The sequence below is a fragment of the Colletotrichum godetiae genome, assembly GCF_030913485.1.
Source record: "Colletotrichum godetiae strain CBS 193.32 chromosome Unknown BDP55scaffold_1, whole genome shotgun sequence".
Lineage (NCBI taxonomy): Eukaryota > Fungi > Ascomycota > Sordariomycetes > Glomerellales > Glomerellaceae > Colletotrichum > Colletotrichum godetiae.
Genome location: NW_026851249.1, coordinates 1,447,613 through 1,471,044, shown reverse-complemented (window position 1 = coordinate 1,471,044; position 23,432 = coordinate 1,447,613). Strand labels below are relative to the sequence as shown.

The following is a 23,432-nucleotide window of genomic DNA, read 5'->3' as shown; positions in this document are numbered from 1 at the left end:
GGGCCATGTTATAGATGCTGTTCATCAATCTAAGCGCCAGGGAAGCCGTTCATAAAATCCACAGAGATGGAAAGACTGGTGCATGTGTACTCTTCTCCCAAGGAAGCTTCTCTTGGTACGTTGCCTACCAAGTAGGGTGGCACAACAGTTTACCGCTTCATACATTTTCTCTATCTCTCTTATTTACATTATTACCATCACTTTGTTACTCCCATTATGGTTATTATTCTGGCTGTCATCATTACTACTATTATTCTATCTATTCTTTATATACTGCTGATATAATACCCTTCAGAGAGTGTGGTAAGGTGATTATGATAATGGAAGCCACAACTAAAAGGCAGCTAGCTAGTCGTGCGTTGATTGGCATCATATGCTGTCTGCCACCCACTTGCCTAATACCTTATTCCCGCTCGCTCTTCAAGGGCCCAAAAGCAACATGAACACTACTCGGGTGCAGAATCTCTGCTCGCTGGTGGTCGTTTCGCCACCTCAGAATGAACGATGATCTGACGCTGGTCTAGAACATGTCATTGTCACTCTTATATCATTTAAAACCGTAGAGCTGAGGAAAAGGTTGGTGGCGGAGGTGATATGTGGAAATGGTAAGAGGGGGTCAAAGTTCTGTTCGGGGAGTTAGAGATTTTGGAAGCAGATCTTTGCATCTGAGGGGACGGAGAGATCACCAACTCCGAGAGGTAGATTACTTCACCCTTCATGGACTCATCGTTGTGGATGCTCGGCACCTGAATGTTCTTCTTACTCCTTATATCACAATTATCGAACGCCTTGGACGTTCTGCATGTCCACAGCGGAAAGGTCCTTTTAGAGCTGACCAACAGAAATGTGAATGTCGACGGCCCTGTCGCTCATACATAAATCTCCTGCCGGGAGAAGATAACTACACTGCCCCATTGAGTAACGAGACACTGTAAGCGTCCATATCAAAAAGAGGAAGAGGAGTTGTAGGCGCCCGGGAGACCGTTGATGGTTGACCTACCTACCTTGCTGATTGAAAGGGGGTTAGGATGTCGATGGCTGGCGACCTTGACACCGTAACTTTGCCATCCAACATAGAAACGTCTGGACTGCCAATTCCGCATGTCATAGTTATAGAAAAGCAGGATACACGTGATGAATCTTGTTTATTAAGCCTTGGAGATGGCCGGATACCCTATCTTATAAAGATACTGTTGCTCGTGAATGAGACAGAAAGCGGCTTCGCACAAAAGCAACGACTGAGATGGACGCATCGAATCATTCATTGGTCGTGGCCGTCTCACAAGACGTGATATCTGGGGGCCTCCATGTAGCGCAATCTCAGAGTCGCAAAACTGACGCACCGAGTGCAGAGCCCGGTTGTCTGTCCAAGCTTCTGTTCTGTACTTGTGTACTCTGGCAGTGAAGCCACAGCGGACTATAGGGTTCTGTTCTGTGAACATCGTTCACCCCTCTGCTATCCTCATTCTAGTTCACGCGTGCCGCGTATCCGAGGCCTCGCAACCTTCTGGTGGATTGTGCCCTCGCCGTCCGCTTCATCAATAGTCCCCCCTCCCTGGAGCTGTGGGCGTGCGAGTGGGCTACCAGCCGCAACAGTCCTCGTTGCTCTGCGTAACATATGGCAGCTGAGAGCAATGGAGACTGACTTGTCGGACCCGTGGCCATGATCAAGGCTTGTATTGTCGTTGACATTCTGAACCATACGGCCCCACTCAGACGTCCTCATCCTCCGCATCCTCCACCATAACCTGGTGGGGTTTAGTGCTCTCTGATTCTCCGAGAGATGCATTTGTCGGAAGGTAGCCCTCCTGCTCCAGCCGGTCCGCCTCTTCAGGCTCCATCAGACCGCCTTGGCCCTTGCCCTTGTCCAGTTTCATCTTGACGTGCGTAGGCACGAAGGCCGTGACAGCTTCCTTTGTCAAATTCCGGACCATCGGCTTCGCCTCGTATACGGTCTTTGGCTCTGGCGCGGGGGCCTTTGCCTCCTTCTCCTTCTTCTCTCGCTCCTCCGGCGGTTCCCTCTCTGCCTTTTCTGCTTGCCACCTAGCGCGTCTTTTTGCATGCCACTTGTCCATCAGTTCTTTCGGGATCGGCGGCGGTGTGTCTCGCGGCATGGGGATCCGCTTCACGTCGTCGGGGACGTCGTCGTCGCTCGTCAATTCGTCGTTTTCTCGCCTTCGCTTTCCGAGAACTCCACCGGAAGAATCGCCATCGCGGTTGTTGTATCCTCCTCCGCGGCTAAACGTGGGTGCTTTGTCGCCGAGCGCTTCGCGCGCCTTGTTCACTGCGCGTAGCTCTTTCTCGAGGCCTTCGAGGACCTGCTCTTCATGGCGCGAGAGCTTGCCTCCGTTTGTTGTAATGCCTTTGAGGTCGTCTATTTGTTTCTGGAGTCTTTCGGGGTTGCGGCGTGCGAGTTTCTCGTTGCGACGGCCTTGGACTTCGGCCTTGCCTGGAAGAGTGGTTGGTTAGTGGCAGCTTCACTTGCTAATGCCTTGCAAGTTGGAGGCTTTACCTTTCTTGATAGCTTTCGCTTTGTCGGCCTTGCGCTGAGCATTGACTGGGTTGTAGTTCTTTTCTTTCGGCATTTTGGGCGTTCGTATGGGCGTGATGGGGTTTGTTGTAGGAGGTTGAATGTCAATATCACAAGAAAGCTTCAAGCCAACCTTGGCAGATCAATTGCTCTGATAGCGATAAGATGATTTGGGGTTGCTGTCGTTATCGATCGCCTTATCGCATCACGTGCAGACTTCAGCTGGACAGGGGCCTGATTGTTGCCCCTGCAACATTGTTGACTTGATGCCCCGCAGTACCCAATAACACTGTCGCTTTGTTCCCTTGTTCCCCCTAATACGCAAATGCCCACCTAGCGATCGACTGTGCAGTGGTCAGCCTCCGTAGGTCGGGTAGATCTTGGGCAGTCTGTCTCCATCCATCGCCCTGGCACGCCTGGATTCCTACCCAAGTCAACCCCACGGCGGAGAAGATAACAACATAATAACCCGCGTTGGTTACGCTTTATCTCGAGCACGCAACTCTATTCGTACCTTGCAGTGCTTTTCGATCCTCCCCAAACATCTTTCTCGATTACCCCTCCACGCATATTGGTTGATCGTTTGGTCGCTACCTTTACGTTTCGCCCCCCCCGCCCGCATCCTCCCTCAATCCAAGCCCCGATCTGTTTGTTGGGCGACATCATCAACAATGTCGGGCTTCATGGCCAATTTGTTCCCTGGAGGAACCAGGGACAACAATGCAGCATCGCGACCCGAGACGCCTACGAGAAACAGCTTCATCAACCCAGCCAGCACACCCCAAGGCAGCCCAAGCAAGAGGACGAACCCCCCCGGCGCCCACGAATTGCCCGAGTCCTTCGACAATGCGCTCAAGTTGAGCACGCCTGTTCTGGAGAGACCCAGACTCGATCGCCCATTGAGTGTGATCACGACCCCGCAGTCCTCGGGAAGAGGCAACGAATACAGCCCCAACGTCGAGGACAGCGTCTTGCACAAGGGGGCGACTTCAGCTGGCAGCCCCTTGAAGAAGTCCCATGGACAGGAGAACACGCCTCCCACGCGCCTGGGGGGCAACGACTCGCCATACCAACAGAGCCATGCAGCCATCTCCCGCCACGAGCTCTACCAGCCCAAAGAGAAGGCTGTAACTCCTAGGAACAAGTTCAACACCCAGAGAGCGCTGACTCCTGAAGAGCTGGAGATCCTGCAGCGCCCTAATGTGCGAAGACTCGTCAACGTGACGCAGCTCTGTATGTTGAACTCCGTCAAACTTGGTATTTGCAAAACTGATCAATAGCAGACTTCCTCGACTACTATTTCGACCTTCTTACCTATGTCGGCTCTAGACAGAACCGCCTGAATAACTTCCAGTCGGAGATTCCGCCTCCACCAGAGACTGATGAAGCGACGTACAACCAAATGTGGCAGAAGTACAAGGGACGAGAGCGTGCAAACCTCAGAAAGAGACGAGTCAGACTTCGCCAGGGTGATTTCCAGATCCTCACCCAGGTTGGACAGGGAGGCTATGGCCAGGTCTTCCTGGCGCAGAAGAAGGATACTCGGGAGGTCTGCGCATTGAAGGTGATGAGCAAGAAGTTGCTGTTCAAGCTTGACGAAGTTCGCCACGTGTTGACAGAGCGCGACATTCTGACCACTGCCAAGAGTGATTGGCTTGTGCGGCTTCTTTACTCATTCCAAGATGACAAGAGTATCTATCTTGCCATGGAGTATGTGCCAGGAGGAGATTTCCGTACCCTACTCAACAACACGGGCGTTCTGAGCAACCGTCATGCTCGTTTCTATATCGCCGAGATGTTCTGCTCCGTTGATGCTCTTCACCAGCTTGGTTACATTCACCGAGACTTGAAGCCGGAGAACTTCCTGGTCGATTCTACCGGACACGTCAAGCTCACAGACTTTGGACTAGCTGCTGGTATGCTTGCACCGGCCAAGATCGAATCTATGAGAGTCCGTCTCGAAAAGGCATCCGAGACCTCGGTGCCTTTCGGAAAGCCCATGGACAAGCGAACGGTGGCTGAGCGAAGGGAAGGGTACCAAACAATGCGCGCAAAGGATATGAACTACGCCAAGTCCATCGTTGGCTCGCCCGATTACATGGCGCCCGAAGTTCTTCGAGGTGACGAATATGACTACACGGTGGACTACTGGAGTTTAGGTTGCATGCTGTTCGAGGCTCTGACAGGATTCCCTCCCTTTGCGGGCTCCACACCTGACGAGACTTGGAGAAACTTGAAGCACTGGCGCGAGGTGCTCAAGCGTCCCGTTTGGGAGGACCCTAACTACTTCCTCAGCAACCGCACTTGGAACTTCATCACGACGTAAGTGGGCCCTGTCACGGTTGACATGTTTTGTGACATCATCTAACACCACGCTTTAGTTGCATCAACTCTCGGTCCAAGCGCTTTTCCAACTTCAAGGAGATCAACTCTCACCACTACTTTGCCGAGGTTGACTGGGACACGCTTCGAACCACTAAGGCTCCATTCGTGCCTGAGCTCGATTCAGAGACGGACGCCGGGTACTTCGATGACTTCAGTAACGAGGCAGACATGGCCAAGTACAAGGAGGTGCATGACAAGCAGCAGGCCCTCGAGACTATGGCGGACCGTGATGACGAGATGGGCAAGAGCCTCTTTGTCGGCTTCACATTCCGACACCGGAAGACTACGGACGACGCAAGTCCGCGCAAACCCATTCCCTTCAAGGAGGAGGAGGACACCTTCGGCACGATGCTGTAGGGCAGACCTGTGTGGAAATGGACGCAATTTAGTCGGCCAACAATCCGGAGAGGCTTCCTCTGAGAGTGGAACTCAAAGATTCTAATTACGATGATGATGAGACGGACGTCATTGGGGGAGCATAAGGCGGTGTTCGATGGGGGCGAGGGACTACTTGTATGAGTTTGGGACTGGACTGCCCTGCAGCAACGGCATGTTTGAGATGAGATTTCGGGCATTTCTTTTTGCGTTGGAGTTTGCAGATGGACAGGTTCAGGTTGACAGGCCTGCTAACACAGCATCAAGCAAGCAGGGTCTTTACTTTTCGGTTGGGATTAATTCTAGGGGATGGGACGGCGTTGCAGACGGCCGAACATCCGACACACACGTGGGACTAGAGACGATAGACACGCACAGAAACAATTGACATTTTCTTCCTATCACACATCCGGTCAGCTTACTTACCGACAATGGAGTGTCAACGCCGTCCGCGTCATCTTTTGAGGCTTGCGCGAAGCCCCGCGAGAGTACCTGCCTTAGTTGAAGCAGATATGACCAGCCTCGCCTCTCGGCATGACGGCAGCTAAGCCAACGATCGGGGCTGCCAAAAGCCTGACGGCGACGGTCTGTTTTTGGTGGTGGTGGTGGTGGTGGTGGTGGTGTGTCGATCAGCCGGCTCCGAGCGAGCAGCATAAGCACATACTCTGAAACAAATGCGATTGAGTGCGCTTCGACCCAGCTCGGTGGTCACGTTCCCTTTCGGCGCAAAGACAGTAATCATCATTCATCCTTTTTTTCTCTCTCTCTTTTTTTTTTTTTTTTATTTTTTTATTTTTTTGCTGACGCCGTTTTGGTTTGTTTCGTTTCTTCTCTTTCCTCGTCCCGATTCGAAGGTGCAGTGCAGTGTGCAGTGCGCGCGCTGCTCCCAACGAGCTGGGTCCGTTTGCAGCAGGAAGCAGAGGCAACCCATTCGGACGAAGAGAAGATGTCCAAGTGGCATACATCAGCCCTTTTTGTTTGTTTTATGACTCTTCGAAAACCCCGAATGGGTGGGAAACGTAGGCTTACGCTTTCTCGCAGGAAAGTACCTACGCCCAGAGAAACAATCAAGACGAGGAGGATTACCCTTCTCGCCGTTTGGTGTTTCCTCACTAAAGGTACCTTACCTTACCATACCTTACCTTATCCTTCTGATGGAGTTACCCGGGGGACCGAGAGCCAATGCGGTTGAAACGGAGGTTGGTGTTGATTGGCTTGGACTTACATGACGGATCGCCGAGCCGAACGCTAGCGGTGGTGGACCGGTGTTCCCCAAACCCCATCCCGGACGACTAATCCTTTTCCCTGTTGTGTCACATCACACATTTTACCTAGGTAGGTACTCCAACGCCCTTGACGACGATGCGCGACGACGACGACCCCCGTTGAAGCTAAGAGCTAAGCATACTTGCCGAACGAGCACACTAGTCTTTTGTCCGACTGCTGCAGCAGCTAAAGTCTGACTTTTTGTGGGCAAGAAGGCTCCTTGTGTCCATGAGGCAAACGCACCGCACACACTCGTGTAACTCACTGTTGTTCCCTCCTCCTCCTTTTTCTTCCTGGTGACACCGCCCGGGGCATCCTGCCATGTAGGGCCGCGCGGTTGGGCTTTGACCAAGGGATGGACAGGGCGAGAGACATGCGCAAGCTGAGGCTGTTCGGGATGTCGGTAAGGTAAGCAGACAAAGTTGTGAGATGGAGGGACACGGCTTTGGGAGGTGTGCAGCACTGAAAGAAATCCGAACACTAGGGTAGCCTGTGCATCCCGTGGGATCTGCGGAGGTTCCAAGACCTAGGTCACAACTGCGGTGTCCGTGGACTGTGGACGAAGGCGGCTCCTCGCCTCCACTCACATAGGAGGCACCAAGAAGGGGAGGAAACGATGCGCCAAGACCATGTCATTGCTTTTTGCCATGCGGCTGCTCGGGACCGAAGCTGTCTGTTTCTCCCCATGCCATGACCCATCAGCAGTACCTCATACGGCATTTGAAGTAAGACTAGCGGAGTAAGGCAAAGTGGTCGAAGGGGGGTGCGCGGGCGTGTGTGTGGAGGGCGAAGCAGAGAGAAGGCGGTCATGTCGTTTTCCATGAAATATAAAGACAAAGTCGTTGCTTCCGTTCGTCCATTGTCTGAAAGCTGTTTTGAACCATCACATCGGGATTGCATCTCATCTTCCTTCTTCCATCGCAACAAACATCAGCCAAACTCATATATACACACATTTAGAAACTGCAGGCGCAGGGATCCTTTTCTTCTCAAACTCTCACAACAAAAACAATCAAATCAATCAAAATGAAGGCCACTTTCGTTGCTGCTGCTTTGGCCCAGGGCGCCGCCGCTGTCGCCAACCCCTTCGGCCCCGGAAACGGCGGCTTTGGTAACGGTGCCGGCTGGGGTGGATTCGCCTACGGCGGTGGATTCGGCGGCTTCGGCCCCGGTGGATTCGGCAACGGCGTCGCATCATGCGCTGTAAGTCTAAGCTTTTGCGTTTTTCCCACTGTTCATCCCAACCTCTCGGTCCCAGCTTTACAGAAACTTCCGTCTCAAATCTCGTGAACTCTACCTACCTCTGAATTTCTTGGCTGACACACTTTCACCAGAGCTCCTGCTTCTCATCCCACTTCGCTACGGCAACCCCCACCCCCGCCGCCTTCTGCACCGACGCCCCGCAGCTCAACGACTGCGTAAAGTCCGCCTGCACCTCCGACGCCGCCGCCCTCTCCACCTACACCTCCGTCTCCTCCTCCGTCTGCAACGCCTTCACCTCGTGCGCTAGCACCAGCACCTTCACCTACAGCGGGGGCTGGTGGGGCGGTGCCTCCAAGACCGGCGACGCCGCCGCCGTTACTATCACCGGCTGCCCCGTCGACGGCTGGTGGGGACCCGGCGGTGCCTGGGGCGGCATGGGTCCCGGCTGGGCTTACAAGACCGACACCGTCACCCTCACCCGCACCGTTAATGGCGTCGCCACCACCGGCCCTGCCACCGTCGCCCAGGCCGTGTCTGGCAGCAGCACGCTGCTCACGACCTTCACTGGTGCTTTCGCCGCCCAGGCCACGAGTGGTTCCGGATCTGGGTCGAGCAATGCCGCTGCCCCTGCTGATGCCAACCGTGGTGTCTTGGCTGCCGGCGCAGCTTTGGGTGCTTTCGTTGCCGCTGTCGGCTTGATGTAAACAAGCTCACATTGAGTTTGTCACAGACGACATTTCCCTTGTACCTTATACCATAACCCCCCTTCCCTTTTGTTGTGTTTTTACAACCGGGATCTGCAAAAAAAGATGAATCGGAGAAAATAAGGGGGATGGGACAAGGTTTTTTATTCTTATGTCATCCCTTAATGACCTGGAGTTAATGATGGGGAGGATTGTTGATAAGGCTGGATACCTTTGTAACGTATATGATAACGGCATGTCTCTTGATGATGATGGGAGACGTCTACAGTCCTTACTTAGAACATAGTATAAGTCATGACCGGGTACGATGATTAAACATTATACCGAATCTGCAGGTTTTTGATTCTCAAACATAGGTGAAATAAACCTAGGATTTATCATCGCCTTTTCACCGCTCTGGTTGTACTTCATGAGTGCAACTTCCCAACCGATTATGATTTTCAATTATTCGCCGTGCGTATTGCTGTGCTCATCAATACCCAAACTCTGACCAATGCTGGAAGCCATTTGTTAGAAACGGCTCCGGACAGCCCCAGTTCTTCCGAAGATACGGTACATGTACCAGTTCTTTCTCCAGTTCTATCAGGTAGCAACCGTAGCACTGTGAGAATTCGCGTAGTGTTTCTTCTGCCATTTCCAAACGCTTGCAATTCCTCCCTGCTCCTGTGTCGATTTCTCCAAAATAAAACGGTCCAGCATCATCTGTAATTTGGTACGAACCGTAGGATGGAGGAGCGTAAAATACAGCATGCTTCAATTGCTTATGGATCGAGTGTTGCGGGGATAGGGAAGTCGTCTTAACAACATTCCTATCCTGGATTTGACGTTCTGATGCATCGTTGCCTATCTTAAATTAAGTACTTGGCACTAATCTGTCAACAAAATTGGATTCTGCTTACCACCAAAAGAGAATATGTTCGAAGAAGCGCGCAGAAAGGCATCACGTGTGACTGCTATCTGTCGCTTGTTGCAAGACGAGCTAAATTGGAATCCGTTAGACGAAACTTAAGATGGGATCCTTGCTACGGCCGCTTTCGTGTTGCTCCAACTTCGAGAAGTAAAACCGAAACTCTCTAAAAGAACACATCGAGACGCTGAGAGGACGGCTGGAAAAGATGATTGCATACTTACCAGAGAGCGTATTCGTTCAGATCGTCACAGACCATTTCGCTGCCACAATCTGTGCAAGTGTTGGTGATGACGGACATTTGAATGGTCATACCGTCCTTCACACAGCAAGACCAAGACTCTTGGGCGAAGAATCCAGAAGGGGTTCTTGAGTCAGCAACGCAGTAAAACCCGTTCGCAACAAGATTCTCCCCTGGGCAGCCTCGGAACCACACTTGGATCGTCTTATTGGAATCCTAGTTTTAATGTACTCTGTAAGTTTTTTTCACTCTCCTCTCTCCAACATCAAAAAAGCGGAAGGATGTTGATAATTGCTTACGTCCCAAGACCTTCCACATTCGTACGGTAGAGTTGACTTTCGCCCCAAAGCATCTATGAGTTTGATCCCACTTTGCAACGGAGATCGGATAACAACAAAGTTAATCTTTTTGAAACCGTAAGAGCGATCCTTTGATATCATTTGACCATCGCTAATGATAGTAGGCATCTGGGTTTGATCAGTGTCAGAGATGGCTGTAGAATTTTGAGATAGACGAGAAGGTTTCTTACATAGCAGCTCTCAAGATACCTCCCAGCCCCGTCGCAACTTGCTGACTGTGCTGGAGAATAGATGATAAAAGCTCCAGATCAAGACGATTCTCGATTGTCGTATCTTTGGTGTTTGGCAAAGACTTTGACCAGGATGCTAGCTGTCTGAGGTGCTCATCTTGTACTTCAGACTGGGTCTGTATGATTTCGAGGATAGGGGGAATCCTCATAACCTGTTCATGGTAGCCATCCAACTTGTTTACACGGGACTCAAAGAGCTGAAGGATATTTTTGATTTCTTGATTCGGGTTGTATGATTGCAACTGCGCCTTCATGGTATGTTCCATCTGACGCTGAAAATCCGATGGTAATTTGGCGCAAATAAGTCTGCGGTCAATATATAAGCCTCAAGCCTTTCAATCCAGAACATTCTAGTATTTAGCTACGCACAAGATGTAGTTCATTAATTTGATCTGCAACGTCGATAACTCAGGGCCGATCTTTGCGCGGAGGCACTGGACCTTCTTCGAAGCTGAGAGCGCGTACTGTATCTTGCGTGCCAGGGCTGTGGCCTTGCTGGATGTCGAGGAGGGGCTCAAAGACTCCCCATAGTCTTTCCGCATGGCTTCTAGAAACTGACCGATTTCTTTTTGAAGATGTTCAACGTGGTTGCTGACACCCTGGAGAAGCTCCGGGTGTGGGGATGTGGTCTGAATGCCGTCGAGTGTCCGGAGCATTTGAAGCGTAGTCAACGCTTGATCAAGGAACGTAGTGGCATCTTGATAGTCGATTTTGGAGCCCCCAGAGTCTTTAAGAGCGATGCGGACCTTGTTGAGTAGTTGAAGTGCTGCAACGATGTCTCCGGCGGACCAGCCAAAAGACATTTTGGCAATGAGCCCTGGTCGCGGGCTCTGATCTTCTCGAGTGTCGGGCGACTGTAAAGATTTGTCCATGCCAACTTTTGTTCCAATAACTACTTCTACAAAACATCCCTGGTCTTTCGGGACCAGATGTCTTCATTTTTTTTGATGTACAACCCCCCAAGTCTCTATCAATACAACAGCCAGGCACTCTAGGAAGCCGAGCACGAGCGTACACATCTCACCTCCGGTTCGTACCAGAAACAAGCAAAACGACACTCCCCAACTGCCTCCTCAAATCCTCCTTCTCAACGTCATGCGTATCCTCCACCTCACCCCACGACCCAGTCTGCCACGTAACCTCCAAACTCAACGCCGTAGCAGCCTCCTCGACACCAAACTTGCCAACCTCCTTACCCGCATTCCGATCGCGACACTCCCCAACAGGACCCTCACTCCACTCCACAACCAGCCTCGCCGCCCCCAAAAGACTCTTCCCCGCCAACACAGCCCTCTCCAACCCGGTAAGCTCCCATGCATCAAGCCCCATAACCCACCCCTGCACAACCTCCCGCACCCCCTCCGCCTGCCTCTGCGGCACGATGCTATGCCCGTCCAGCACCGGCTTAATCTCGATGCCCGGCCACACCCGCCCCGTCATGGCGCCCACCACCGCATCCGCCGTCCGCTTCTGCACGTCACGCAGCGATTCGCCGGCGTCGTTACGCGTGTCCGTCGCGCCCGCGGGCGGCGCCCAACAGAGCACCGCATCCGTGTCGAGGTACCGCATCAGCATGGTCGTCACGGTCTCGCGGATTTTCCCGTCGTTGGCGGCGTCGTCGGCGGCGATGTCGATGGCGCGGCAGATGAGCGAGGTCAAGGGGATCAGATGCTGCTTCGTCGCCTGCTCGGCTGAGGTGATGAAGTCCCATTCGATGGCGAGGGCTGAGGCGAGGTGTTGCTTCGAGGGCGGGAGGCGGATAATTTCCTTGGTGTTGGGGTGGCGAAGGGGACGGGAGTCGAGGTGGACTTGGAGGGCGCCTGTCATACTGTCGTGAGCTTCGTGTCTCCGAGCAACTCAAACGCACTAGATATCAAGACGCGAATGTAGAGACATACCATCAACCTCCTGCACACTAACATCATTCCAAAACCTCCTCTTCAAAGCACCCGGCTTACTCGACTTGGCCTCCGCCGACGTCCGGATCCGCTTGGCGTGCTTAAGCATCTCAGCCTGCTTCCTCCTCCTCTCGACACGGATTCGCGCCGCGGCGGCCCGGTCCTCGGCAGCGATGTCAGCAATGGGCGGTTCCGGCGGCGGGCCGGTGCCGACCACGGGCGCGACCTCGGCGGGCTTGAGGGGCGTCGTCGAGATGGCGCGCGCACCGAGGGCGCAGGACCGTCTGGCTGACGAAGCCAATGGCGACGAAGCCGTCGCCGTGAAGAGACGAAGGGGAATGCGTGTTGACGGCTTCATTGTGATAGTAGTTGCAGCCCCTTTCGTTGGTTGTCACAAAAACGACGTTGCGTGAATGTGGTGGATTGGAGCTATGGGAGCGAGCTGCAGCCATAGATTACAAGTGGTCGTTGATTTAATTTTTGGGAGCTTCGCGGCTAGCCCCGGTTGGTTATACAGGGGTTTGATTGGCCTATGCCTAGCGTGACATCAGAGTGCGGAACGGTCTCGGGAGGTGAGCTCGGTGAAGGCTCGGTGTACGAGGTTAAAAAATTCAGGGGTCCTCACACGTTCTGAAAAGTGACCAGTAACTTGTTAGATCTCTCAAGAATTGTTGTCTTAAACTGTCAGAACTCGGCTACGCGCCTCGCTATACATCTACGCCAAGTTGTACCAATACAAACTTTTCAATCCCTCGCCCAAATCCATTAGTAAGGCGGCTTCGTGACGTTCCCTAAACTGAGCTCTCCTGCTCTGCTGTCAATCCCATTAATAAGGTCGTGTAAATCCATCCCTCCTCCAGACACCATTGACATGGTCCCATCTCCTCTCGTGGAACCGTGGTATAAACTGTCGCCACCGCGACTGCTAAGCGCTCGTTTCGCTGGCTTCACTGCGTAATCCTGGATAGAAACCGAGGACGTCAGACCGCCAATGTGACCGGGCAGTGGCGGCACTGGTGGAACGTCCTCGTCTTCGTTGTGCTCGTACAAAGGGTTGGAGTTGAGGGGCCCACCCTTGCGTGATGCCGATGAAGACCTCTGCCGTCCAAGAGAGGCTCCGTCGCTGTTTTCTGGCTGAGATGTCGCCGGGTTGAAGCTGAGCTCTGAAGGGGTAAAGTCGTAGCTGACCATGCTGTCGCTATCGCTGTCATGGCGCACGCCAGCTGACGTGCCAATGGGCGTCGCCGGCACCTGGCCCGTCAAGACCATCTTGAGTTGATCAATGGACGTAACTACACCTCGGCTTGAGTCTGACGGTGAGGGCGAAACGCCACTTCGGACACTGGATTTGCGCAGCTTGCTCATGGGAGACAAGCCCCCGGGAACCTGGGAAGAGTTCGGACGAAGATTCCGCTGGCTGCCAAGCGGTGAGGACTCTCCCGTTTGTCCATGCCCGTTAGCGCCATTAACAGTCAGGTGGTGTCGGTTGGTTCCCATAGTGCCACTTTTCGAACCAGCTAGCGATTCTGACTTGCTTCCCGCCTGCAAGGCTAGCATAGCCGCATCTCTCGACCAGTCTGTCAGCATGTGCTCACGGAACGCAGTTGGTAGCTCCGAGCCGGGCGCCGCGGGCATTGTTGAAATCGAGGTGCTCAGAATGGGATGAGAAAAGTTCCGCCCGGGAGATTGAGGAGGACTGCTCGGTGGTGAGATACTGGTGTCTGCATAACTCACGGCGATGCTCTCTACAAACGATGCGCGGTCGTCGAAGGGCAGCAACGCTTCACTCTCAACTTCTGTGGCGGGCAGCTTGGTCTGCAACTTGGGAACTCCGGGCGTTCCAAGAAGCTCTAGAGCAGGCGGAGGGATGGCCACGCCTTCGGTCCAGAAATGCTTGCTGCGTCTTCGGATGACTTCGTTTGTGATGGCACGTCCCACAGCAGAGTTCTCGATGTCGAACTTCTCGGTCACAGCCCAGAAGTAGCCGTGGCAAAGACTGCCAAGGCGAACCTTTTGCACTGGCAGCTCTGCGTCTGGAATATCCTCCTGAAGACGAAAGACCATCGGTAATCCGTACTGGACTGCATTGACACCCAGCTGGGATACCAGTTTGGTAAGCAACACATGGAGAAGAACGATATCCGGGTCATAGTCGACGTATTGCAAGGCATTGTCGTAAATTGCAATGTGCAGAAGTTGGAGGAAGTGCGAGCGGTGTCTCGATGGTTTCTCGCGGTTGGATGCGTTTGATGCGGCTCGTTGAGCAACATTGGCAGGTTGAAGCTCGCGGCTATTCTTGAGAGAAGACCGGTGGTGCTGTGCGCTTTCGTCTCGCGCCTTCCAGTCGGCCGCTGTTGTCTCGCGGTCCAGCCAGGTTAGAAGCGCATCGGCGTAGGCTTTCCTGACCTCGCCATCTGGATCCCGCAAAAGCCAGTGTGTGTTCTCCCAAACTCGGATAGGAACTTTGTTTCTCGACAGGTTCAGGTTGCCGGACATCTGCGCACGCGGATTCGCAACCAAGAGGATGTATTTGATGGCCTTCAGGGCAGCCGTCTTACCCACATTACGGGAAAGGTACGTTTCCAGCTGAGGCTGGCTGGCAGCCATATCGTCGGAGGAGGGCTGCTCAGAGGTTTCGGCCTGTGGCGATGAGCTAGTACTCGAGGATTTGGACGGCTTGAGTCGGAGAAGGATCGTTGAAATCATGTCCGAAATCTGGTCTGCGTAGTAGACGTGTGTCGCCAGGTCGCCAATGCAGAGCTGAATTCGCTCGAGGAGTTCTCTTCGTTGGGCGAACACGTCACCAGATCCTTGAAGAGTAGAGAGTGCTTCTTCGGGCTCTCCCTCAGTTCTTCCAAAGCCTCCGGGTAGCTGTATCAGCTTCTTCATGTGCTGAACAAGGCCGAGCAAAACGTCCATGGCGCTCAGCCCAATCAAGTTGACGTCGGACCGCAGCAGGGACCCAATCATGGCCGTTAGAGATAGATGAAGCTTGAGGTTGTCGTCCTTGACGGGTGCTTTCGACAGGTGATCCATAGCCGTCACCAGAATGACATAGCGGTCCTGCACAGGCGCCCATCTCGCGATTGCGCTGTACATGCTTATTGCCCATCCGTGGTCCTGGCCTAGTTTCTCGTCCGGCTTCACAACTGTATTTCCGTTCGCGATGCGATCCTCGATGAATTGGATAAGAGCCCCGGTCGCGGAGTGGATCTGTGGCCGATTTGGTGCCACAAAGATCTGCTTCAGGCACTGCATGGCAAGCACACCGACGTCCTCTTCCGCCAGTCTATCCACATCGTGAGCAGTGCCTGTAAGAGCGATGGGGTTGGCGTCGCCAGTATCATTGGTTTCCACAGTTGCGGCACTCGTCCTACGGCGAAGCTTCTCTGCTTGTACTTTTTCTTCCATTTGTATCCGCGACAGCAAGGTGTCGAGCAACTCGTCGTCATCCCACCATAGGTTGTCCAGAATAACGGGAACGATCACGTCGAACTGGCGGCCAGTGACAGTCGATAGAGCTTCCGAAGAGGAAACGCTCCTGATTGCTTCGAGACCAGCGTTCCTCCATCGCATCAGCACAGGCTTGCTAGAAGCTCCTTTCCCAGGGTTTTCGCGGGTCGAGGCAAGTGAAGCGTATGTGCGGACGATCGATTCGTATTGAGCGAGATAAGCCTGGTCTGCGAAGGAAGAGGAGGCATCGTGGTTTTCGCAAAAGGCCTCAAAGGTAGGAATAGAGGATTCGACCATGGTGATATCCTTGGATCCGAGGATGAGGTCGAGAATTTTGAGCACATTAGGAGCTACAAGCGGCAGATCCTTGGGGGCCTTTTCGATCAGTGCCGTAAGGATTCGAAGGGTGACTTGCACATTTCTGAAAGACGTTTGGTAAGCAAGGCGATCTCTCGATAGCTAGGGGGCTTCACAAACCCGATGCGCTGCCGCCAGACATCGCTTGCCGTCTTCTTCTCCAAGAAGGCGCCAATTTTCTGGATCTTGGAACGGCGGGAGGTAGCGTAGAACAGCAGGTAGCTCAGCTCGCTAGAATTCGGTTTGACATCAACAGCGCCTTTGTTGGTCCTTGGGTAACACTTGAGGACCAGCACTTGGTGCTTCGGTCGACATTTTTGCTGGATCGCGTTCATGGCGCCGGGGTTATCGGGGCCCGATGAGCGAGGGAAGTCGGAGGACTACCTGTTGGCGGGTAGTAGATGATGGGAACGAAAAAGCATCGAGGTTGGAGAAAGGAAGTGAAAGGCGTCGCGTCAGGTTTGGAAAATTAGTCGCCGTCTTCGTCGGTTTGAATCGCGAAAAGCAAGGAAAGAGTGAGGCATTGGACAAAGTCAAAAAAGAAAGGGAGCAGGCGTAACGGAGAAGCCAGCGAGCAGTAATTTGGGTGTGGCAGACAAGAGACCCGACAGAAACAGATTCCAGTCAAGGCCCGGCCAGGCTAAGCCAGCACGGGGGGCTTCGACGGGGGGGTCAGCGTGGACGTGCTCCGTCAGGTACCTTTACCGCGAGGGTTAATTGAGAATTTGAGATGGGTACCTTACCATGTGTGTACCGCACAATCATCCATGCCAATGGAGAAAGCTGGGCCTGTGAGAATCTTGTACTTTTCCAGGCTGGGTTACTGCCTAGGTTTGCCCACCAACCTCCCAGCTCCTCTCTTGGGCTGGCTCTACTTCCACTATTCCCAATACTATCATCGTTACCTATTTTACTATTGTCATCATTATGATTTTTCCGTACTGCACTCTTGTAAGCATATACTACATGGAGTATACTCGAAATAGAAAGTAGTGAAAGTAATAGTAGTAGTAGAGATAGCAGTAGTGATAATGATGGCAGTCGGAACAGTTGTAATAGAACCAAAGTGCTTTACGTTGAGCGGCAAACTATTGTGTCTGGGTGCTTGACTGGCTCGAGGAGTAAGTGGTGCAACTGCGACGGGACTTGATCGTTGTGAAATGGGCCGAAATTGCTGTCTGCACCGCACCACCTTCTCACTTTATTGCCAACCTGCTGCGGACTGCATCGTCTTCATCATTTTTTACCCAATCCATCCACCCGGCCTTCGCCATGTGGCCTTACGACCCATCCCGAGAACGAGGGCAATGCAACTCGATGAAATACCAGTGTCGCTGCCTCTGGGTGAGAGTTCATATTCGAAGACGACTAGAACATGGTTTCTGCTCGCTGGAAGTTCGTACAAGTCGAGATAACATCAAAATTGAGCAATCTGCTGGGATTGCCAGACACACGTGGAAGAGGAAAATGCGATGAGAGATGAGATTACGAACCCAAGAGGGACAAGTTCCTGTGTGAATAGGGAAATGGCAATCTCGGGGGAACCGCCCCAGGTCCGACAGACCGGCTCCCAGCGGGATACGCGTTTGCTGTTTGTTTGGTGCGATTTGCAGGAGTGAGGTGGCTGGGATTCTCACCTAGGTATCCGTAAGATATACGCCGCCTGGCCTGAGCTCTCGAGTCCCCCTGCAGCCCTGTGGTGAAGGAGGGGCAAAAGGGGCTTGTATCGATTTTATACAGTATCCATGTACCATCCTCATGGTGTTCGTACAGGGCAAAAGCTCGACGGCACCCCAATACATGTGATACTATTAAACGTCTACTGAGGAATGGTCGATTGTCGCCGCGTTAGTCCACCCAGGTATGAAAGCATGCTTCTCATCAAATTTAAAGACACGAGGAAAATCTGGCATCAAAGACACAACAAATGCCGTCCGGCACTGACACGATTGTTCAAGCTTTATTTACCTTCCCGCAATGCGCCAACACAACCTAAACGCGGGACATGTGCATCTCACGAATGCAAGCCCTGTATTCGAGTTGAACAGCAATCAATGAAGCTGCTGTCAAGCGAGGCATTCGCAGATGAATGAAGCCAGCGCGGTGCCTTGATTGTTTCTTCATAATTCATGCAGACGCACTTGTCATTGGACGCATGTTTCACATGCCATTCATCCCCCAAGTCCCTGAATGCCCTATCCATACCCTGGTATATACTGAGACCTGCGGCGGGCGAACTCACGATGCCGCAGCTCCCAGACACTGACTGACTGGGCCAAAACAAAACAGCGATCTCCCCCGTCTATTTTGGTCTTTTTTGCGTCGCTTTGGAAGACGGGAGAATGCGGTCCACCGTCCACTCAGGGTTGTCTTTGCGGTGTTTGGGACGGACAGGTGCCTGGGATGATCCCGCCCCCTCGGAGAGTTCCAACAAGGTGCTCGGACACTTGCACACAGGCCCCAATCATGCCCGCCTATCTGCACGTCTGGGAAACCTGGAAACCTTGTCTAGCTGACTTCAGGCAAGGCGAGAAATCGACAGCAGTGCTACCCAGCCAGCTCCCATGAGTCGAGCGTCGAAACTCGTCAAGATTTCTTCATGTGCTCGATCATCTGGGCCCAAGTGAGGAGTAATAACTGGACGGAAGAAACAGAGGCATGTGGAAGAAGGTCAAAATTCACTTGTTCAAGAATCCGTACATTTCGCGTCATTTCCTAGGTTCTGACGGCCTTACCTAACAAATACGTCTTTTTGACCCATCCAGCTCAGTCGTCACCGCCGCCGTCCCATCCGTCTGATGTCGTCAGCACTGCACCCCTTCTAGCTTTCCTGCATGCTCAGGTCCACCGTCGTTCAATCTGTCCATGTGGGACACCTTGACTCCGATTTCATCCTCACGCCCGACCTCACGATCGGAGCCTGCTCAAGGGGCGGTGCCTTGGCAGTAGTCGCCTCGCAGGCTCACGTCAAGTTTCGCTCCTCAACCGAAATGCACGCTCTCGCTTCCACGCTTCCAACGAAATTTTCTCACAGAATTTCTCTGTATCTGCCAGCTCAGCAAAAAAGGCCTCCACCTTGGATCCAGATTCACGAACCGTCCGGGAATAGCCTCCTCCAACCCGTCGTACATAAAGTGGGAATAGCTCCCCATATCCAGTTCGTCCGTGGACAGCCCGCCGCCTACACCACTTTGGGCTGTCACTTGCATGTAGGTAGGTGCCAACGCTGCCCTAATAGGACGGGCTGTCAAGCAGAATGACGGATTCTTCAAGCTGGCCTGCCAAGGTACTTTGCGATAGGTGTGCACCCTTCGCCCACGACCAATCACGATGCAGCCCGTCCGCATTACGTGCCGCTGCTCCGCATCCCCCGTGATGGCCGGAGTCTTTCGAGTCCGAGAATCCCGAGGCGGCCCATCCTATGACCGGCATCACCTGCAGTATGGCATGGGACCTTCCGGCCCTTCGAGGCTTCGTAAGCATCTCACCAGGAACGTTGACCCTGGACGCAGATGAATATCACTGGTGTTTGGAGCCCTGCCGCAGCGTCACAGAATACTGGCAACATTCGCAAGCACTTGAACAGCTACATGTTCCAAGATGTATCGAGCGAAGAGTAGTACACAATGGGATAATTATCCAGTCTGTCGCAGCGCCCTTGGTGTCGTTGGGCGTAAGAGTCAGTGTTCATGTTTATAAGCGTCCATCTCTTTCAGTATCCGCACCCACGGACACTGGCAGAATCGAGGGGGGTCATCTGTCGCTAACGTCAAACAAGTGTTTGGATACGACGTCACACCTGTCTAGAGAGAGGTAGTTGGGTTGTCAGTCGATGATTGGTCCTCAAGCAAGTGCAACGCACCCCAGACAACTCAACCTTGCTGGTGGAGCTCGTTCGACGATCACAGATCTGAAGATGACAGTGAAGCTCACCGAGCTACACCGATGACATCCGTAGAACATGATAGGAAAGAGTATGCGAGCCAATCTTATATATATTCGTTTCTCTTCTTACAGTCAGCTTAGCTTCTTTTGCGATGACGTAGCCGAACGGTGTTTACCGCGAGAAATGAGGTGGCTTTCTGAACCCGTCTCTATCATCCAAGTCCGGGAGGCTCAAGTAGCCACATGTCGGACCCATCTTGAGCTGAGAGAACCGACCCGGCGGTAGATACCGCTGCACTGCTCTATTGAGGAACTTCATCCTCTCACCTCGAAAGATGCTAGTGTCAAGATTCTATGGCTGCAAGAGGTGACAAACTAGCAAATTGAAAACGAGAATCCCATGCCTTTTCCAGCCAAACAAGGCTTTTGAAGCATTGATATTGAGATGTTCATCCAGAGCAAAGTTGCCAAGATATCTACCTTAGTGGCCCATTAAGCAATGGGAGATCCAGCAAAGCGGGAACCATGCGCCGGCCGGGCCGTTAGTCGCCGGCTTCGGGGCAATGTCTCACATTTCCAGAGAGCGCGGTCTCCGTGCCTTTGACCGAATTCCTGCGACTAAGGAAGGATTGACGATCATTTCTTCAAGCAAATATTCAACTACCATAACATCATCATAGTCGCAATTTTGATTCCAAGTCTACCAGTGGTCTCGCGAGTCGTTGGCCAGAACCTCACGTGGAAGTCCACATGGGAAGAAAACCTAGGCCCCAGGAAAGAGGTCGCATGCAGCAAGCAAGCTGGTCCATTGCCCGTTTTCTTTGTGTAACTCTAGCCAGCTGGAGTAAGCCAGGGTGGAGATTGAAGAACATCCAGAGACTTTGCCACGCGTGCTGAGGTACCGGCCATGGAATCTAGCCAAGGAACCGGAAGTCGGGATGAAGATGTTGGTGTTGAGCCTACCGCAAGCAGAGTGCTGTAGTAGGGGACGGCAAATGGAGGAGAGACATGTTCCTCTTTATGAGGTCGTCTTCTTTGAGCCCCAACCAACGCCAACGCCAGCTAGCGCGTGTGCATGCAGCAAGACTCAAGACACTCAAGACTCTCATGGAGCCTTCACTTCTCTTGCGCTCCTTCCTCGAATGGCTCTGCCACGGATACCTCTGGTTAGTACCTACTCAAAAAGTCGAATCCACCAACTCATCCCCAGAAGCGACCACGACCTGGACCGGGACCGGGACCCACCAAGGTCAAGCCGGAGCTGCTCTGCCTTACACTAACGACCTAGAAGCTGGAGATTCCGTGTAGCTTTCTTTTTCCACACCTTACCTTCCTCACCTTACACCCACTTCCTTCCTTCTTTTTATCCGCTGGGTATCCCCAATCCACGGAGCCTCATCTCTTTTTCCCCCTTCTTCAAGGTTCTCTTCAGCTTCAACAATCCTTTTTTCGGGACCTTCCCACCTTTACCTTCTTTACCCTTTCTTCTTCAGTATCTCATCGCTGGGTTTATTGCATCTCATTCAAGCCTAACAATACCACAACGAGGGCACCGGAAGCTGCTCAAGATGAAGTCTGGAATCTTCATCGCCTTCACTGCCGCTGGCGCGGCTGTGAGCTCCGTCACGGCCTTGTCCTTCCCTCGCGCTGCTGAAGGCCAGGGATTCATCGCCATGCCGGTCAGACAGGTCAGACCCGACTACAGTCACCTTAGCAAGCGAGAGGCCATCGAGGTCACCCTCAAGAATCAGCAGTTTTACTACTCGACTGACAGTGAGTAATTTTTTTTCTGCTGCTTCTTACCCCTTTGAGCGAACTGACACGAAAAAAAATAGTCTCGATCGGCACTCCTGCCCAGCAGGTGACTATCCTGCTCGATACCGGCTCCTCTGAGCTCTGGGTCAACCCGGACTGTTCCACCGCTCCTTCTGCCGCCCAGGCAAAGGAGTGCAGCAGCGCTGGCATGTACAACCCGTCCAGGAGCCGCACTCCGGCCGTTGGCCCTATTGGAGCTCGAAGACTCTTCTACGGAGACGCTTCGGACCCCAATACTCAGACTAGCGCCGAGATCGCTTACTACGTTGACACCATCACTATGGGCGCTGGTGCCATTGTCAACCAAACCTTTGGCGTTGTCACCAAGAGCGATGGTATCTCTACCGGCATCATGGGCCTGGCTCCCGATCTCAAGGCTGGCTACGAAAAGGGCAAGCCCTATAGTCTGATCCTCAACACTTTGGCTGATCAGGACGTCATCGGCAGCCGTGCCTTTTCGCTTGATCTCCGTCACGCTACTTCTGACTCTGGAGCGCTCATCTACGGCGGTCTCGACAAGGGCAAGTTCATCGGAGAGCTTCTGCAGGTCCCCATGGTTAATGGCATGAAAGGCGAGCCTCGGTAAGTGAAGGCCTCTGGCTCCTGTCTTGTTGATTGAAGATACAACCAGGCCCTCGTACTGACTTACAACTCCAGTCTCGCAGCTGAGCTTTCCTCTGTCGGTATGACTCTGCCCAACCAACCTACCAAGTTTTACGACATCAGCGCGGCCGACACGAACGTTATGCTCGATTCGGGTACTACTCTGACACGCCTTCATCCTGCCCTCGCGCGTCCTATTCTCGCGGACCTCAAGGCAGTGAGTGACAACAACGGATACTGGATCGCCGACTGCTCCTACCGCACCCCGAGCCTCGCCAACGGCGGCAGCGACTCCTACATGAGCTTCACCTTTGGCAAGAAGACGATCCGCGTGCCCTTCAGCGACTTCATACTCGACATGGGCCCCTCTGATGGCCAGTGCTACGTCGGTCTCGTCGTTACCACCGACCAGCAGATCCTCGGCGACAGCATGATGCAGGCCGGCTACTTCGTCTTCGACTGGGACAACAAGGCGATCCACATGGCTCAGGCCGCTAACTGCGGCAAGGAGGAGATCATCGCCATCACCAACGGCGAGAACGCCGTCCCCAGCGGCATCGTTGGACTCTGCAACGGACCTGCCACCCCGGACGGCAGCGTCGCGCCCGCGCCTGGTGCAGTGAGTTCTGCAGCTCCTTCTTCTTCTGCTACTACCACTTCCCCGTGGCTGTTCCCCGACGCGCCGACTGGCTCGACTTACACAAACCCCCCCGTTCCGACCCCGATGATTTTGACTCTCTCTGATTACGACTCATTGACGTCCTCCATTCAGTCGTCCCCCTCCGCGACCGGTAACACGATGCCCGCTTCGTCTCCTACCTCCGCTGCGGCCACTGGCGGCGGTGGCTCCCCGACGACTACCGGCACGACGACCGCTGCCCCGACCGCGGCCGAGCCTTCCTCGTCGAGCTCCTCCGATTCTCACAATGCCGCCCCGTCCCTTTTGGGCAGCGACCAGGTCTTCATGGGCTTGTTCATGAGCATCTTGGCCATCTTGGCCACCACGGCTGCGTTCTAAGTCTGACTTTGAATAATTTTGGGAACACAACAGGAAAAGGCTAAGGATACGATACCCCTTTTGTTCAGGTTTCAGGTTTCGGGAGGCATTCTTTGGGGAATTCCCATTACTACTTTTGCATTCACAAGAACGGCATGGAACATTTGGGGATGGGAAGGAATTAATGGAAACCTCCTTCTCTTCTTGTTCTGTCTCATCTGTCA

The 23,432-nt window shown here is 53.2% G+C and overlaps 6 protein-coding genes across 6 annotated transcripts; 3 read left to right on the top strand and 3 right to left on the bottom strand.

The window, feature by feature from the left end:
* Nucleotides 1-1,712: 1,712 nt before the first annotated feature.
* On the bottom strand, nucleotides 1,713-2,585 carry BDP55DRAFT_722506 (WW domain binding protein 11; the record flags this gene model as incomplete). The annotated part of the gene is made up of 2 exons (XM_060578619.1): nucleotides 1,713-2,449; nucleotides 2,513-2,585. 2 exons carry the CDS (start codon nucleotides 2,583-2,585, stop codon nucleotides 1,713-1,715), a joined length of 810 nt encoding a protein of 269 aa, XP_060437026.1.
* Nucleotides 2,586-2,864: 279 nt separating this feature from the next.
* Nucleotides 2,865-5,693, top strand: BDP55DRAFT_598050 (kinase-like domain-containing protein). The gene is made up of 3 exons (XM_060571015.1): nucleotides 2,865-3,763; nucleotides 3,814-4,852; nucleotides 4,912-5,693. Exons 1-3 carry the CDS (start codon nucleotides 3,202-3,204, stop codon nucleotides 5,270-5,272), a joined length of 1,962 nt encoding a protein of 653 aa, XP_060437025.1. The 5' UTR covers nucleotides 2,865-3,201; the 3' UTR covers nucleotides 5,273-5,693.
* Nucleotides 5,694-7,414: 1,721 nt separating this feature from the next.
* BDP55DRAFT_709607 (uncharacterized protein) lies at nucleotides 7,415-8,836 on the top strand. The gene is made up of 2 exons (XM_060578135.1): nucleotides 7,415-7,759; nucleotides 7,891-8,836. The coding sequence occupies exons 1-2, from the start codon at nucleotides 7,583-7,585 to the stop codon at nucleotides 8,461-8,463; spliced, it is 750 nt and encodes a 249-aa protein (XP_060437024.1). The 5' UTR covers nucleotides 7,415-7,582; the 3' UTR covers nucleotides 8,464-8,836.
* On the bottom strand, nucleotides 8,837-12,748 carry BDP55DRAFT_709606 (uncharacterized protein). The gene is made up of 9 exons (XM_060578134.1): nucleotides 12,724-12,748; nucleotides 12,099-12,628; nucleotides 11,225-12,020; nucleotides 10,570-11,133; nucleotides 10,160-10,506; nucleotides 9,911-10,104; nucleotides 9,595-9,827; nucleotides 9,363-9,442; nucleotides 8,837-9,306 (listed from the first exon to the last, which is right to left on the bottom strand). Exons 2-9 carry the CDS (start codon nucleotides 12,454-12,456, stop codon nucleotides 8,936-8,938), a joined length of 2,943 nt encoding a protein of 980 aa, XP_060437023.1. The 5' UTR covers nucleotides 12,457-12,628; nucleotides 12,724-12,748; the 3' UTR covers nucleotides 8,837-8,935.
* Nucleotide 12,749: 1 nt separating this feature from the next.
* BDP55DRAFT_569964 (uncharacterized protein) lies at nucleotides 12,750-16,484 on the bottom strand. The gene is made up of 2 exons (XM_060570742.1): nucleotides 16,029-16,484; nucleotides 12,750-15,972 (listed from the first exon to the last, which is right to left on the bottom strand). The coding sequence occupies exons 1-2, from the start codon at nucleotides 16,241-16,243 to the stop codon at nucleotides 12,864-12,866; spliced, it is 3,324 nt and encodes a 1,107-aa protein (XP_060437022.1). The 5' UTR covers nucleotides 16,244-16,484; the 3' UTR covers nucleotides 12,750-12,863.
* A 4,747-nt stretch (nucleotides 16,485-21,231) lies between these two features.
* Nucleotides 21,232-23,432, top strand: BDP55DRAFT_15347 (aspartic peptidase domain-containing protein). Its single transcript, XM_060565623.1, has 4 exons — nucleotides 21,232-21,566; nucleotides 21,629-22,190; nucleotides 22,266-22,830; nucleotides 22,984-23,432. Exons 1-4 carry the CDS (start codon nucleotides 21,362-21,364, stop codon nucleotides 23,227-23,229), a joined length of 1,578 nt encoding a protein of 525 aa, XP_060437021.1. The 5' UTR covers nucleotides 21,232-21,361; the 3' UTR covers nucleotides 23,230-23,432.